Source organism: Phoca vitulina, unplaced genomic scaffold (assembly GCF_004348235.1).
Source record: "Phoca vitulina isolate PV1807 unplaced genomic scaffold, GSC_HSeal_1.0 scaffold7, whole genome shotgun sequence".
Classification (NCBI taxonomy): Eukaryota; Metazoa; Chordata; class Mammalia; order Carnivora; family Phocidae; genus Phoca; species Phoca vitulina.
In genome coordinates, this window is record NW_022589710.1 from 690,545 (window position 1) to 707,513 (window position 16,969).

At 47.5% G+C, this 16,969-nt stretch overlaps 1 protein-coding gene across 3 annotated transcripts in view; it reads right to left on the reverse strand.

Annotated features, from left to right (window-relative positions):
* The window catches only part of SLC7A7 (solute carrier family 7 member 7), a 33,965-nt gene continuing 16,996 nt past the window's right edge, over nt 1–16,969 (reverse strand). For all 3 annotated transcript variants that reach the window (XM_032404721.1, XM_032404720.1, XM_032404719.1), the window contains exons 3-10: nt 5,537–5,662; nt 4,599–4,743; nt 3,075–3,198; nt 2,627–2,730; nt 2,257–2,353; nt 717–866; nt 376–559; nt 1–165 (exon numbers count right to left, since the gene is read on the reverse strand). In XM_032404721.1, coding sequence (XP_032260612.1) covers nt 59–165; nt 376–559; nt 717–866; nt 2,257–2,353; nt 2,627–2,730; nt 3,075–3,198; nt 4,599–4,743; nt 5,537–5,662 — 1,037 coding nt within the window. In that variant the 3' untranslated portion in view covers nt 1–58. The remainder of the gene's footprint in view (nt 166–375; nt 560–716; nt 867–2,256; nt 2,354–2,626; nt 2,731–3,074; nt 3,199–4,598; nt 4,744–5,536; nt 5,663–16,969) is intronic.

The following is a 16,969-nucleotide window of genomic DNA, read 5'->3' on the forward strand; positions in this document are numbered from 1 at the left end:
GCCAGTAAGGGACAAGAGCCCCTGCTTTCCACATCTCAGGATTGATTCTAGATGGTATTTAGTTAGACTTAGGATCTCGGTGCTTGGGCATCTCTCCTCCATCTTCCAAATCCATCTCTGCAGCAACTGACATACATAAGACCTGGAGGTACCATGTAGCGGATGCTACAAAGAGAAATGTGAGTCAGAACTGAGAAGAGGTCAGCTGAGCTCAACTCAGGTGGCACTGACCGGGGCCGGCCTGAGGGATAATTCCGTTAAGCCTTATAGTTAACAACAGGAAGGGGCTAGGGCAAAGCTGATGATGGCGGGTACCAGATGGGGGGTGGAGAAAGCCATACAATAGCTAATCATCTTGAAGATCCAAAGGCTTACCCACAATCCTTCGGAGGCAGTGAGGTCTTTTGTGTTCTGGCACTCTGATGATGAGGAAATAGAAGGGCAGGCCTGAGAGGGCGATGCCAATGCCGATGAGGGAGTTGATGGTATCGCTGTAAAGTGGCACCGCCACCAGGAAGATGGTGCAGAGGCAGAAGACAATGGGGAAGAACAGGCTGAGCTGGAGGGCACATAGGAAACAGTTGAAGGTGAGCTCAGAGTGGCAGCTATAGTAAGTTTCTCCTGTGAAGATCAGGGCACTGAGCCTTTCCATCCCCTTCATCTCCACACCCTACCACCCCTGAGGCCCACGCAAAGGGAGGATGAAGGTAGAGTACCTTGAGGGGACGAGGTCGATTAGGCTCCTTCCAGCGCAGATAAAGCTGACCCACAATAGAGAGCCCCACAAAGAACCAGTAGCTGAAGCTGTAGTAGTTAATGAGCTGGAAGATGTCCTCCACACACAGGTAGATCAGTGCCATGACACCCTGCAGGCACAGGCCCAGGCCCACGTCAGCTCCTCTCACGGCCTGTCACTGGAGGCGCGCTTCCCCCTCTTTGGTCTCCCACAGATCCAGCCCCTCTCAAGTCCTCAGCGTCTCGCCTCTCCCCCGCCCCCCCCCCCCCCCCCCCGGTCCTCTTCTGTTCCCACACGCTTCAGCACCCGAGTTACAATATCTCCTTCCTTTTCTAGTAAGCCAGGGGCCTCTCAATTGTTTTTTCAGGCCCATGCTTCAAACCTTTGCCACAGATCAAAACAATTCCTCACAAATCTTTTGCTGAAGAGTCTCTCCATAATGGCTCCAACCTACATTTCCAGGTTTTATCTCCTACTACCCAACTTCACGTGAGCTGCTTTAGCCCAGGACTTTGATACAGTTTGGGTTTTTTTTTTTTAATGCCTTTTATTTTTTAAGTAATCTTAAGTCCAACATGGGGCTCCAACTCATGTCCCCCCCCCCATACTGTTTCTCTTAACCTAAAGCCCATCTCCACTTTTTGCAACCTAACCTTAAAAATCCACTTCAAATGTACTTTGTCTAGAGGCGCCTGGGTGGTTCAGTCAGTTAAGTGTCTGACCCTTGGTTTTGGCTCAGGTTGGGATCTCAGGGTTATGAGTTCAAGCCCATGTCCGGTTCCGCCCTCCCTGAGGAGTCTGCTTAAAAGACCCTCTCTCTGCCCCTCACCCCCTGTGCACATGCTGTCTCTCAAATCTTTTTTTTTTTTTTAAAGATTTTATTTATTTATTTGAGAGAGAGAGCACATGAGTGGGGGGAGGGTCAGAGGGAGAAGCAGACTCCCTGCTGAGCAGGGAGCCTGATGCAGGACTCAATCCTGGGACTCCAGGATCATGACCTGAGCCGAAGGCAGTCGCTTAACCAACTGAACCACCCAGGCGCCCTCTCAAATCTTTTTTTAAAAACAAAACAAATGCACTTTGTCCAAGAAGTCTTTCTCCTTTACCTTCTATTCCCATGGAAGATCATTTTTCCCTTAAACACTATGTCATTTACTATCATGGCAGTCATTTCATTATATTCAGTGTACTTTATGCTTTATCCTAGACCAGAGGAGGTTACTTTTTTTTTTTTTTTTAAGAGAAGATAGTTTTTCTATTAAATTCTATAAGGTTTTGGGAAAGCTAGAACAGTTGCTTCTACTGGTTTCTGGTTTTTGTTTTTAAGATTTATTTATTGGGGTGGGGGTAGAGGGAGAGTGAGCCTTGAGCAGACTCCACGCTAAGCGTGGGGCTCGATCTCACAACCCTGAAACCATGACCTGAGCTGAAATGAAGTCGGACGCTTAACCAGGCGCCCCCACTTCTGTTAACATTTCCCCCACAGTCTGGCTTTCAGCCCCATCCTTGAGGTCACTTACATTGAAGAGCAGAGCAGGTATTGGTGTGAAGCGCTCAACATGAATCATGCAGATAGCATCAGGGAGATGGCCTTCTCTTGAACCCACAAAGAAAAGCCTATTTTGGGTAAGATGAGAGAGGCTGAGAAACTTGGGGGACACTGGGTAGGGCTGAACACATGCCTCGTAGCCCTCCCACTGCCCTCCTTCAAAAAAGTGAATAATAGGGAATGGGGTTCAGTTTTGAGATTAGAACTGGAGGCTGCTGATGGAAACAACAAAGGGGTAAATATGACTTGGGGAACACGGTGACTAAACTCTGGGTCCTGTAAGTCCTACCCTTCCCCGCCATAGCTCCTCACAAACCCCCCGTAAAAGGCACCACTCCTACCTAGAAGCAGCCACAATGGAGGCATTGAGGCCACCAAAGCAGGATAACGCAACCGCCAGCGGAATTGTCCAGTTGAAAATTCCAAAAATCTGGTCTGCAAAAGTCTAAGGGAAAGGAACAAAAACGAGTCATTAGCAGGATCTAAAAAGGATGCAGGCATGCCCCGAGACGGCCCCTAAACTAACCAACCCTTCTTCCACAGCTGGAGTGACAACCTTGTAAACACAGTATCCGAAGCATACTTTTAAGATTTAAGTAATCCCTACACCAAACAGGGCTCAAACCCTAAACCCCAAGATCAAGAGTCTGCCCACTCGACCAACTGAGCCAGCTAGGTGCCCCTACGCATACTCCTTTCAAGGACTGCCCCCTCTCCAGGACTGGAGCTGCAGGATTCCGAGAAGCCCACAAACACACCCTCAGCCTTCTGCTAGTGAAAATCCTTTACCACAGCAACGGCATCACTGGCTAGGATGTCCCTCATGTCTAGGACGGTGTAATAGGCCACATTGGTCAAGATGTAGATGATGGTGACAATGGGCATGGAAATGCCAATGGACAGGGGCAGATTCCTACAGCCAAAAAGAATAATGCACACATTAGTCCCAGGGTCACATCCCCATCTCCTTTAATCCTCAGACTCCCACACCAATCCAGGGATGGGGCCTCCTGCGCATTTCCCCAGTGCTTTTGCCTTTGAAGCTGTGTACAACAGTGACTTCATTCTTGAGCTCAGAGCTTAAAGAGCATCAAGGGAAAGGAATATCACATTTAGAGAGAAGGCTAACCAAACAGCAGAAAAAGGATTGATAAGAGAACAATGTCACCGTGGAATAGCACAGGAAATGGCAGGGGGGCAGGGGGGCTAGTGGGTTTTTGGGGTTTTTTTCTTTTCTTTTCTTTTTTTTTTTACATCCAAGGCCTCTTGGTGTCAGGATTCCTTCTTAAGATTGCCAACATGGGAAATTTGTCTTAAGGTTGAGAAATACTAGAGGAAATTAGGCAAATTGTGAAATCCAGAGAATAAGGCCCTCGCTGACAAGAACAATGTGTGTATCCAAATAAGCAACCTGGGAACTGTGTTCACTCCATCCCCTTACTCAGTGTGACAACCTGGGGGGCCATCCTAACCAGTGGCTAAGAGGAAAACACAAAGACAAGGTCCTCTAGACCAATAAAGCTCCGACCTTCATAAACATTCTTCACAGTGAGGGGGAGGGGGCATACTCAAGTCATTTAGCTTCTGTCCAGTAGGTGGGAGCACCACCCAGGCTTCAGTTCTGCTTCTAGCATTTGCTCCAGGGATTGCAACACTGGCGGTGTGCCAAGAGGAGTTTATTATTTTGACTTAAAAATTTACAGAAACTCCACTCCCTGGTAATCTTAGTTCCAAGAATCATTGAATTTTAGAGCCAGGAAGGGCTCTGGAGATCATATAATTCAACCCCCTCAATTTACAGATAAGGAAGCAGGCAGAGTTGGCAGGGGATTCAAATTAGTGGAAAGACAGGCTCCAGGCCCTTTGACTCCCTGTCCAGTGCTCTTGTCACTCTGCATGACGGCAGAATAATTTAGAATAACCAGGCTGAAGTAATACTGTTAAATGCTGACACAATACCGCTATGTCAGTACAAATTTGAGAAACCAGGAAGGGCTCAAAAGGAAAACAGGAAAGTTTTGGGGCATCTATGACCTAAAGTTATCTATGTGGGAATAAGGTGGGTGTATATCAAGGAAAACCCATGAGAAAGCACACATGAACACACAGTACGACCTGCTGTAATGAATGCAGGAATGAAGGGACAGATGTGAAAAGGCCTGCTGTTATCCTGGACAATCTATCTCCCTGGCCTTCAGGCCTGCCATCTATTCAAGTGGCACTGATAAAATCTGTCTCGGTGGTTGTGGTGTGCTCTCTCAGTAAATGAGAGCTATCCTTATTGCCATGGAAGACTGACGGTGAGATACCTACCTCTCAGGATTCTTGATCTCTTCAGTGACGTAGTTGAGCGTGTCCCAGCCCGAGTAGGAGAACAGAGCCGAGTACAGTGCCAGGGCAATATCACCCATTGCAAATGATGAACCCTCAAAAGAATTCTCAAAGTGTGTCGAGGCTCCTAGAGTCCAGAGAACATGGAAAGGCAGAAGGATTAGTGGCCTACCCCCAGCTTCAAAGTGATCCAGAAAAGGAGTGGGAGAACACGACGCTTACAGCAAGCGAGTGGCTCAGAACACCTTCGGCAGCAAGGGCGCTGGTAAAAGAACAGGCAACGGGAGAGAGACCTCTACAGTGATGGGCTGGAGTGCAGGGGACAGCACGGGGATCTTGACAGGAAGGACTGTGATGGCCTTCTAGGGTAAGAAACCATGACGGAGCAGGCCTATAGAACAGAAGTGATGTGGTTCTGTCCTGCCCTGTAAGCTGCCCCATTCCTATCCCCTTTCTAACACCACAAACAGCTGGTACAGGATGGAGAAAGGATAGCGCTCCTTATGCCCAGGGCAACAGAGTGGTGGGGCAGGTGTTCCTACCTGGAAACTGGAGAGGAGTGGATACAAGGAGTTCATTTCTGCCCTTGCAGAACTTCCAAGGGCAGAACAATCATAGCCACAGCACTGGGCTGGACAGTCGGCTAAAGCCAGCTCCCAGGGCATGACGGGAGTGTGAGATCAGCCAAGATCAGCCTCCTCTGGGAGCATGCAGAGAAGACAGGCTTTGAGGTCAGTCTGAGTACAAATCCCCACTGACGTACTAGGAGCTGGGGACTTGGGCAAGATACTTAGTTCTGCAGCCTCAGTCTCCTCTACAAAATGGAAATTATGGCATCTAGCAAATGAGAATGCACAAAGGGCATTTAAAGAAGTAGGACTCAGAGAAAATGCTCAAGAGTTCATTGCTCTCCCGCTTACCCTGGCCAAGTCTAACAATGCCCGCGATGATGACAGCGATCAGCGCCAACACTTTAGCATAGGTGAAGATATCTTGTACCAGCGTTCCCCACTTGACGTAGGCACAGTTAACGAAGGTTAAGAGACCTGAAAAAATAATTCTGATCGGTGACCGACCCTACCACCCAAAGAGCCTTAGACCCCCCAAGCATTATTTCCAGTAGCAGTCATCTTTGGCCAAAGACAGTGTTTGGGCTCTGATGGGCTCTGTATTCAAAACTTTTGCCCAGCAGGTCCTCACCATTAGCATTCAAAGGCTCCCGATAAACTTCTGTGTGGGCAGCGCCACACACACCCTTTAGCACTTACCCGGGAGGAAACACAAAGTAACTGGATTTGCTTACATTCAACAGTGCTCACAGCAGTGGGAGGTAACCGGTAGCCATACAGGATTAGCGATGTTTTCCGGCTATTGGCTCTGAAAAGTCACCATCCTCCCAGCTTTTGCACCCCCCTACCTCCTGATATGGGCTCCAGGACTCAGCGCTCTGTGGTATTGTTAACCTTGCCGAATCCTGAATCCTGTTGTGACTTATCCAGTGCTGGGCCGGCAGGTCAGGACGTGTGGCTGAGGATTAGACTGGGGGCCAGACTTCCTGCTACTGCCTGCCAGCTCAGCCGCTTGTTTTTGTACTTGGAAAGATCCTTGGAGCCGAGGTTCCTATAGTTCCTATTTTTCCTGACCGGACAATGCAAAACAGTGAGCCACAAACATTCCTTAAGTCCTACCCTGGGGTAGAGGCAATCCCTTTAACCAGATGAGCTTTGGGAAAGTTCATGGATCACCCTGAGAGCCAGGGTTCTTAACCTAGGGCTTCCACAAGGCCTGAAATTCCTTGTAAATAGTTACGTACATATGTCCAAAGTATATGCATTTTTTTTCAAAAAGATCCTATTTATTTATTTGACAGAGAGACACAGCGACAGAGGGAACACAAGCAGGGGGAGTGGGAGAGGGAGAAGCAGGCTCCCCGCCGAGCAGGGAGCCCAATGCTCGATCCCAGGACCCTGGGATCATGACCTGAGCCGAAGGCAGACGCTTAACGACTGAGCCACCCAGGCGCCCCCCAGTATATGCGTTTTTCTGAGAAAAAGGTCCATGGCCTTTGTCAGAATCTCGGAGAAATCCATTACCCCTCAAAAAGTTTCAATCCAGTACTTCAGAGGAAAGAAAATCAAGAAGGGAAGCCCACAGATGCTGTGAGGTTGACCCCTAGCCCCAGGATGTGGCCGGGAAGAAAGTGAAAAGAAAGGATTCTGAGAGCCAGCTGAAGGTTCCAGATCCCGCACCAGCGCCTGAAGCGTGCAGGCGGGCACCTGCAGCCCGCCTCCACTGTGGCAGCCCATCACCTCACTGAGCCTGCCTTCCTGGCTCAGCCACGGGAGCCCCAGGAGGAGGGCTTACCAGTCCTTGCAAGAGCTCCAAGGGCAAGGTCAGAATCAGCCTGCCTTCCCAGTGGAGAAAGGGAGGTCTGGTGCTGGGCTTGCCAGCTTCAGGCCACCAACACAGGAAGCCTCCTCCTTCACTGTCCCTAATCCTCCTGTTGTCTTGTGTCCTGGCCTCACCACCCTGGCCCAGAAGCATCTTCATCCTGAGAAGCAGGAAAGACCAACCTCAGGGAGCAGCTGGCTCGTCTTCCGTTTCTGCCTCTCCCTCCTTTACACCCCTTCCTAGTCTACTGGCTGCCCAAGTTCTTTCCTGCTCTTCCCTAGACAGGGCATCCTACTCCTATACAAAAACTTGCCTTTTTGCCTAATAAACAAGACAATAAACAACCAAACCTGATCACAGGGCTGGGCAAGACTACGCCCGTAATTCCTCCGTGCTAAGTTAATAATTAAAGACACAAGCACACAGTCTCCACAAGCACCCCACAAAGTGAGCAAAGCGCCTGTATCTCACCCTCCACAAGTCTTTCAGGTCCACTGACCCTCCGCAGTCAATCACCCATCCTTTACTCCCCACTGGACTTCTGTTTCCAGCCATTCAGTAGCCCTCATACCCCTTCTCTCCATCCTGTAACCCCTACGCTTCACCCTTGGACTCTGCTGCTGCCTCACAAATAGGACCCGGCCCAGGTTTCTGATTAGAAACGCCAGGGACAGGGCCGCCTGGGTGACTCAGTCGGTTAGGCGTCTGCCTTCGGCTCAGGTCATGATCTCGGGGTCTTAGGATCAAGCCCTACATCGGGCTCCTTGCTCAGCACGGAGCCTGCTTCTCCCTCTCCCTCTGCCTCTCCCCCTGCTCATGCTTGCTCACTCTCTCTCTCTCTCTCCCAAATAAATAAATAAAATCTTTACAAAAAGAAAAACACGAGGGACAAAAAAAAAAAATGGGGGGACACCTGGCTGGCTCAGTCAGTAGAGCATGCAACTCTTGATCTCGGGGTCCTGAGTTCAAGGCCCACACTGGGTGTAGAGCTACTTAAAAAAAATAAAAAGAAATACCAGGGACACCTGATGCTGCCCTCTTCACAAGGGAATGGGATCACCTCATTGAGATGGATGCTCCCAACACCAAGCCGGGATAGGCTGAAGGGACTAGTTCTGGATCAGAGTCAGTCTGCAGCCATGTGCCACAGGGATCTGCTCTCGGCTTTGTCCAGGCATGTGGGCAGCGAACAGACAACTCATCATCCTTTACTACAACAAATTCTGAAATGAAAATACATGGATCGTTTGCATTTTAATCCCTACTGCTTCGCTACTTGAATTCCATATCCATCCATTTGTATCCCTCCTTTGACCCGCCAGTTTTTCTCCCTCCCCCGCACCTGAGCCTTATTTCTCAGCCACTGACCCACCATCTTGCCCTGATCTACTCTCTGTACTAAGCACAGGGACTTGGTTTGAATGAAGAAGGGAATCCTCTGGAAAGAAACCAGGAGCAGAGGAACTGCCTGAAGAGAGCTGGCCCTCACCTTCTCCAAAGCCCAGCTTCCTCTGGGGCCTCTTGGCCACGGGAGCAGGAAATGGGTATGGCAGGCAGCGCCGCTGACTGGGCTCTTTGTCTTCACCCACAGCGGACACAGCTGACCGGAGACCCCAAAGCCCGGCCTAGTGCACTGTTCTTAAGGTGGAGCCCAGCCTCCTGCTTCAGCGGCAGAGAAACGAGGGGACCACAGGCTTAGAGTAATATGGAGGCAACCGCAAGTCAACCTCAAGGACAGAAATGCCCTACCCTCGTACCGCTAGGTGTAACTCCATCTCCACCCAACACCGGGCCAAGTCCACAAGAAGACGGCCTGAAATCACCCTGGACCCTTGACTCAGGTGCAGCTCCATTCCTGCTTTGACCTGCTTTGAAGGAAGGAGAAGGTTTGAAGAAGCCACTCCTACAATCATCTAAACAGATGCTCCCGAGGGGCGCCTGGGTGGCTCAGTCAGTTGGACATGCCTTAGGCTCAGGTCGTGATCTCAGGGTCCTGCTGGCGCCAGGCTCCCTGCTCAGCTTCCTGCTCCTCCCTCTGCCCCTCCCTCCAGCTCATGCTTGCTCTTGCTTGCTCTCTCTCTCAAGTAAATAAATAAAATCTTAGAGAGAGAGAGAGAGAGAGAGAGATGCTCCTGAATGGTCATCAAAGCCAACCTACATGAGCTCTCCTGGAGTAGGAGACTAGTCCTAGCACTAAGGCCCCAGCATCAGCTGTAGAACTAAAAGTAGGGAAAGCACACACATAGGTTGATCCAGAACAGAACAAAGCTTGCAGGCCCACTCCGAATCAGATGCCCAGATTTGGTTTAGAAGCCCACACTAAACAGTCCCTGAAAAAGAACATTAACCCCACAATTCTCCCAACATTGTAACTTTTTGGTTTCTGTTTTGTTTTTTTCCAGCACTGTTAGTTTTAAATATGTAGAATGTAACACATAAAACTTAGGCCACTCTTCAGTCTATTTTCTGCTTCAAATTCCCAGGGACTATAAAACCTCAGTACTTTATCTATGAGACAACCCATTCCATTTTTAAAAAGATCAATAGCTCTTCCTTCCACGAGGCCAAAAACTTCTTCCTCACAACTTCTACCCAGTAGTCCTCTCCTCTGGAACCACACAGAATCCGGCTAAATGCGCATCCACGTAATGGCCCTTCTTATCACTAAAGATTAACATCCTGTCCCCCTGGAGGCTTCCCCCTTTGGGGCTAAAAACCCAGTTTCTTCAGCCTCCTGTGTGCAAATGTGGCTTCCAGGCCACTCACCATTGACATTCTCCCCTCTGCATTCACTTCACTTTGTCAGGATGTCGCTGAAACATGAGACCCACAGAGAACACTCCAGACATTTTTGCAGACTATGGGGTCTCGGTTTGAATTCACTGTCAACTACAATTCCACCTCAAACTGATGAGCATTTCCTTATACCCCTTTTGGGGCCTATAAAAGTGATTTTTTTTTAAATATTTTATTTATTTATTTGTTAGAAAGAGAGAGTACAAGCAAGGGGAAAGACAGGCAGAGGGAGAAGCAGGCTTCCCGCCGAGCAGGGAGCCCGATGTGGGACTCGATCCCAGGACCCTGGGACCATGACCTCAGCCGAAGGCAGATGCTTAACCGACTGAGACACCCAGGCGTCCCAAAAGTGATTTTTTTTTTTTTTTTAAGATTTTATTTATTTGAGGGACACCTGGGTGGCTCAGTCGGTTAAGCGGCTGCCTTCGGCTCAGGTCATGATCCCAGGGTCCTGGGATTGAGTCCCGCATGGGACTCCCTGCTCGGCAGGGAGCCTGCTTCTCCCTCTGCCTCTGACCCTCGCCCCACTCGTGCTCTCTCTCAAATAAGTAAAACAGTAATAAATAAATAAATAATAAAAAGAAAAACAAAATCTTTTTTTAAAAAAAAGATTGTATTTATTTATTTGAGAGAGAGCATGAGTGGGGTGAGGGGCACAGGGAGAAGCAGGCTCCCTGCTGAGCAGGGAGTCCGATGCAGGACTCAATCCAGGGACTCAGGGATAATGACCTGAGCCAAAGGCAGCTGCTTAACCCACTGAGCCAACCAGGCACCCCAAAAGTGATTTTTTTAATACCAAATATGAGACTTTAACATTTATTCCTAGCACCTCTCCTCTGTAAATTTTTGGACATCATTCCCAACTACTAAAAATGGATTCTCCCCCTTAATTTTACCAGGCACTTCAAAAGCCTTCAATTTTGTGAAATCTGCAAGTTTGATTAGCATACCTCTGGGTCTTCCTTGAAGTCATTAACAAAAATGTTGACTAGATAGGCAGAGCCCTGTAGTCTATCATTAGAGACCTTCCTCTATGCTGTCATTATTCCACAACATCAACTTTAATCCACCAAACTATTCTTTTATCTAGTCCACCTCGTTCTACCTTGTCAACAAGAATATCATGAGAATTTGCCAAGAACTTTTCTGAAATCTGTATACATCTCTGTTCTTGCAATTTAATGACACATCAAATGATTCAAATGAAATTAGCACATATTTATGCTAGAATGTTCATAGCTATTCCATTGTAATAGTCAAAAATTAGAGGGGCGCCTGGGTGGGTGGCTCAGTCGTTAGGCATCTGCCTTCAGCTCAGGTCGTGATCCCAGGGTCCTGGGATCGAGCCCTGCATGGGCCTCCCTGCTCAGCAGGAAGCCTGCTTCTCCCTCTCCCACTCCCCCTGCTTGTGTTCCCTCTCTCGCTGTGTCTCTCTCTGTCAAATAAATAAATAAAATCTTTAAAAAAAAAAATTAGAAATAACCACAATCCCGTAGAGCATGCGATTTTTTTTTTTTTTAAGTATAACCTCTACACCCAACATGGGGCTCAAACTCAGGACCCTGAGACCAAGAGTCACATGCCCTACCAGATGAGCCAGCCAGGCACCCCTGAGCATATGATTCTTGATTTCAGGGTCCTGAGTTTGAGCCCTGTGCTGGGCGTAGAGTTTACTTAAAAATAATAATTGTAAAAATAATCATTAGAAACAACCCAAATGCCAATCAACAGTAGAGTGGCTAAATACAGCAGAATACTAAATAATGGTATGAACTATCTACAACTATAAAAATATGAACTTCACAAACATATTAAGTGAACAAGTCTGACACAAAATAATGCATATCTTATATATCCACTTACATAAGAATGGCCAAAAAGAATCTATGCTACTAAGAAGAACAGTAATTTCCCTTTGTGTGTGCATGGGGGACAAGGGGGAGTGACTGGGAGGAACACAAGAGGGTTTCAGGGGGCTGGTTTTTTGATGTGGATGATGGTCACGTGTGAAAATTCATCAAGCTGTACAATTATGTGCACTGTTCCTTTTATATTATACTTCAATAAAAAATTAAAATTGAACCAAAAATGAGGTTAGTTTAGCATGTTTTGTTTTTAGTGAATCCATACCAGTTACTAGAGATCTTCCTTTCTTCTCCTCATACTTTGCTAACCAGGTTTAACAGATTATCCTAGAAATTGGGCTGGAATCAACTTCAAATTATTCAGTGCAAAATGCTCAGAATCTACGTCTTTCTCAGAAAGCTGGATTATCCCTTTTGTGGACAAAATAATGGCCCTGGGAGGCAGAAGAGTTGGTGTCACTGTGATGCGATGTGAGAAAGACTTGACAAGCCACTGCTGGCTTTGAGGATGAAAGGGGACCAAGAGCCAAGGAATCTGGGCCTTCTCCAGAAGCTAGAAAAGGCAAGAAAATGGATTCTTCCCTAGAGCCCCCAGAAAGTAAGATGGGGCACCGCTGATATGTTGATTTTAGCCCAATGAGACCCATTTCAGACTTCTACAGAACTGTAAGATAATAAACTTGTGTGTTTTTAGATTTATTTATTTTAGAGAGAAAGTGCGTACGTGCACACACAGGAATGGGGGGAGGGGCAGAGGGAGAGAATCTTCAAGCAAACTCCCCACTGAGCACGGAGCCTGACGCAGGGCTTGATCTCAAGATCCATGAGATCCTGACCTGAGCCGAAACCACTCAACTGACTGAGCCACCCAGGTGCCCTAATCTGTGTTGCTTTAAGCCACCCAACTGGTCGTAATTTGTTATAGCCGCAACAAGAAACTAATACCTCACTCAACAGCTTTCTTTTCATACCCTTCCTATTCTCCAAGATCGGGGAGATGCCTGGTGGAGAACGCCTGGGCTAGTTATAAATTCTTTACATTTGTCTGCAAGTGCATAGTTAGAAACACTTAAAGCAATGGCCTGGTTTATTACTATCTTCTCAATTCTCCTGGTCTTGGTTTTTTGTTGGCCTTGTTTTTTATTGAACCTTCGCTAGGTTAGCAATCGTTCTGCTATGTAAAGTTAGAAGGAAAATGGGACTGCGGCCTTCTCCTTTCTCTCCACCATCTGTTATTACAGAACTAACTGCCCTTGCTGTTTTCACTCTGTATGTTGCTTCTAGAGCTTTTTATCCTCGGCAGTCAGTTCTTCAGATCGTAGTTGATGCTGGGCACCGACCTCCGGATACTCTTCTCGTGGTTCTGGGTCACTCCTGCATTTAGTCCTCATTATACTGCCTCTCACCATCTCTTGTGTATCTTGTTTCTAAAAATCTAAGCTTATCAAAAAGCAATGTGTTCGATCACACTGGTTTGTTCACATGGTTCTCCCTCTCTTCCTAAATAATTCTGATAAAATAGGTGAAAATTTCATTTCAGAGAAGTTTCTGGTCTTTCTTCTTTTTTTAAATCCCTAGCTACGAGATTATAAATTCTTTTCCCTGAACTTCTCTGTAATCTCTGCCCAGATTTAGAGTGTATTTCTGAGGAAATGCACTATTTCTTTTTCTGGGAGGTACAAACTCTGGGGAGGCATAGTCACTTTCACACAAGGATGCCACGTTTCCCCCGGTTATGTTAAATTAATAATAATAAAACAACAACAACAATCACATCCTTATCCTTTAGCGATTCATACTGAAGCCTTTACAGGTTAAATGGTATAATGTCTTGGATTTCCTTTAAATAACCTAGTGGGACGAAGGGGGGTGGTTGGAGTACAGATAAAACAAGGGTGATTAATCATTCTTGCTGGAGCTTCAACCCTGGGAGTTCATCACATTCACTCTATTTTTGCATGTTTGAAATGTTTTATAATAAACTTTTTTTTTTTTTTTTTTAAATTTATAGAGGTACTGCTTCTAATGGAATGAAACAGACTTTAGCAAAAGATGCTCAGGGAGTTGAGACTTCCATCACTACTGTATCTTCCCTTTGGTATAAATTTTGTCATGATTTTTAGGAAAGCAAAATAGTTCTCCTCCCTCTGATCCGATGGTGCGCAATCTATGCCCACAATCACATCATTCTTACTTCCGTTTGTTTATCTCCTCTTGTTCTCTCCACCGTGCTTCTTCCCTTAGGATGGGGATTTATTTCCATGCACTATTACTAGAGGAGACCCTAAGGAAAATTCCCCAAGTGGAACCCGAGAGCCTCTGACAGCACCATGTAATCATTCTTCCCCAGGTAAGCAAGCAGGATTAACACAGGCCAGTGTCTTTGTTCCTTAAGAGATGGGCCACACATCTGAGAGGACCGGAGTGAGAATAGAAAGACTTCTCCTATTTAGCTGTAAGAAGAAACGCATCTGCAGGCAGAGAGTGGGAGGCGGCACAGGGTGGTGGTGTTCACTGCATTTGTCAGAATGAAAAAAGGGGGAAGTAGGGGCACCTGGGTGTCATTAAGCGTCTGCCTTCAGCTCGGGTCATGATCCCAGGGTCCTGGGATCGATCCTGCATGGGGCTCCCTGCTCTGCGGGAAGCCTGCTTCTCCCTCTCCCACTCCCCCTGCTTGTGTTCCCTCCCTCGCTGTGTCTCTCTCTGTCAAATAAATAAATAAAATCTTTTTAAAAAAAGGTGGGGGGGGTAGTAAAATCCTTTGACAGGTCACTGTATCTTGGAGTACTGAAATTTCCCTCTCACGCAATCAAAAGAATCGGAACACGGCCTTGCCCAGAGGAGCAAGCATCATCCCATTCTATAGCACATCTTGGTCCAGGCAAAGCTCGTTCTGATGCACCACATCAGTCTCACGTCTTCCAGGAAAGCCGCCACTTCTCAACAAGGTATACGCTTTCACGGTCGTATTCTAATCAAATAGGAAATTCTCTCCTCCTTGCAAGTAAAAGTCAAAAGCAAATGTTTATTGTCTTATTTAATGTTTATAGATAGGAGTCCAAAAGCATCATTCCCAATCTTCTACCCTATTTCCCCAAATGCATTACTCCGGCAACTTTTCCACCTTTATTTAACTTCTCTATAATTCCTCACAGCCTCTAGAATACCCAGATTTATACTTTCATCTGTACATTTCTCTCCTTTCCCCTAAAATTTCAGGTGAAAGCCATATTAGACATCTCTCTCCCAGTCTCTGTGAAATCTGCTCTATCCCTTCCCGGAGTCTAGCCTTCTGGTATCTTAGCATTTACAGTCGGGTACTCTGTTCTAGGTCCTCTTTTTGCTTTCATATACACAGCCTTCAATGGGTAGACATGAAAATGTTACCTTCCACTCAGTTCTCTATCTTGAACTTCAAAGTCACCGGTGACACACCTCGGGGATCTTCTGACTGGTGACATCATTCATCCCACAGGATGGCCAAAGGATAGCTGTCTGTGGGCTGAACTGGCTCGAGCACGCGCTTTGTGATATTTTGCTCCAGGAAAACCCCATGTCTCTGCATTAGGCTGCTCTACATACAGCAGAGTCATGGCCCCTAGGGAGCAGCTGAGCCTCTTAACTGGTTTGCTCAGGCCTGCTATACCCAGATGTCTCCAGAACACTAGCGCTGCCATTTCCTCAGAAGGACCAGAGGTAAGCTCTCTGAAAAAGCCTCAGGTATGTTGCCTAAACCCACAAATTTCAAGTCTTTCTTCCCTTTCTCTGCTGTATGTCTGTCTGTGTTGTCTCATGCTGGTTTAGGATACTCTCGACACCTTAAAAATCATTTTTCTTCCTGTCTTCCTTGATGCATTGTTTCTTCCACCCTTCCTAGGTGCTGTTACCGGTCTCAGACAGCAGATGGTCCTCAAATTCTTTTACCTTTCAGGCTACAGAACCATTCTGCTCACTCAGACATCATGGGTGAGAGCATCTGGCAAGAAGACACGCCAAGCATAAACCCTATGGGTCACTGGACCAGAGGCCTCCTCCTCTGCCTCCTGGAACTCAGCCAGCATGGTGGTTGCCATGGCCCTGCACCACTCTGAAGGAGCAAGCTGGCAGTCTGCACCAGCAGGCCGTCCGATTAAGCCACACTATCTGCTCCCTTCTCAAAGCCGCCTAGTCCTTGTCCATCAGATCCTTCCTGGTTTGCTCCACCTGGGACAGTTCAGGTCCTCAGAAACATGACCCCAAGCCTGAGTGAGCATCAGAGTCACCCGGGGAATGTTACCTACAGCTTCAGGGCTCCGACCCAGCAGTTCTGATGCGGGAGGCCTGAGACGGGGCTTCCCGGGGGAGTCTGATGATCTGCCTGCTTTGGGTGTGCTACATAAGGGTACTCACTAAAAGAAATCATCACCTACAGAACCACCTTGATCAGAACAAGCCCAAACCCTTCACTTAACGCAGTGCCCCTCTATCCTGGCTGCACACTGGCATCACTCGACAAGCTTTAACAGAGTCCAGGCCTCCGGCCCTGCCCAGGACAATGAAGTCAGCAACTCTGGGGTGGAACCCAGGCCTCAGCATGTTCTCAAAGCTCCCTGCGTAATCCTAAAGGACAGTGACAACTGAGAACCCTTCTTGCCAAGGCCCCCATCAGTTCTCAGCAGCAACTTTTCTGCTTCCCCAATTCTCGTTCTCCAAGCCAATGCCCATTCTTCTTTTTTTTTTTTTAGATTTATTTATTTATTTGTCAGAGAGAGAAAGAGAGCATGAACAGGGGGAGCTGCAGAGGGAGAGGGAGAAGCAGGCTGATGTGGGACTCAGTCCCAGGACCCCGGGATCATGACCCCAGCCGAAGGCAGATGGCTAACCGACTGAGCCACCCAGGCGCCCCCAATTCCCATTCTTCTAATCAGCGGTTCAGATTTATTTGGTTGGGGAAACGAGGTGGGAGAAGAGGCCATTACCATTTTTCTAAAGCCCAAGGTGATTCTGATGTACAGCCAGGGTGGGGACCCACTGTCCCTAGCTCCTTCCCCAGCCCCCTTTAGGCTATCCCCTCAGTCTCCTCTGAGGCAGAGAGAAAGAGAACCAAAAAAAGAGGAGACCAAGGGTGAACCCCTGAAGAGCCTTGGGAATCAAACCAGCAGAGGCTTTACCCTCTCAATACTGGTGAAGGTTGTGCCATAGTTTACACTGACCCCATAACAAAGAACCCTAAGCTCTGACTCCAGCCTGTTTTGTTGGTGTGAATATGGGACATGAAATGTAAGCTTCCTCACCTCCAACCTAAAGTGGCTCTTGAGAAAA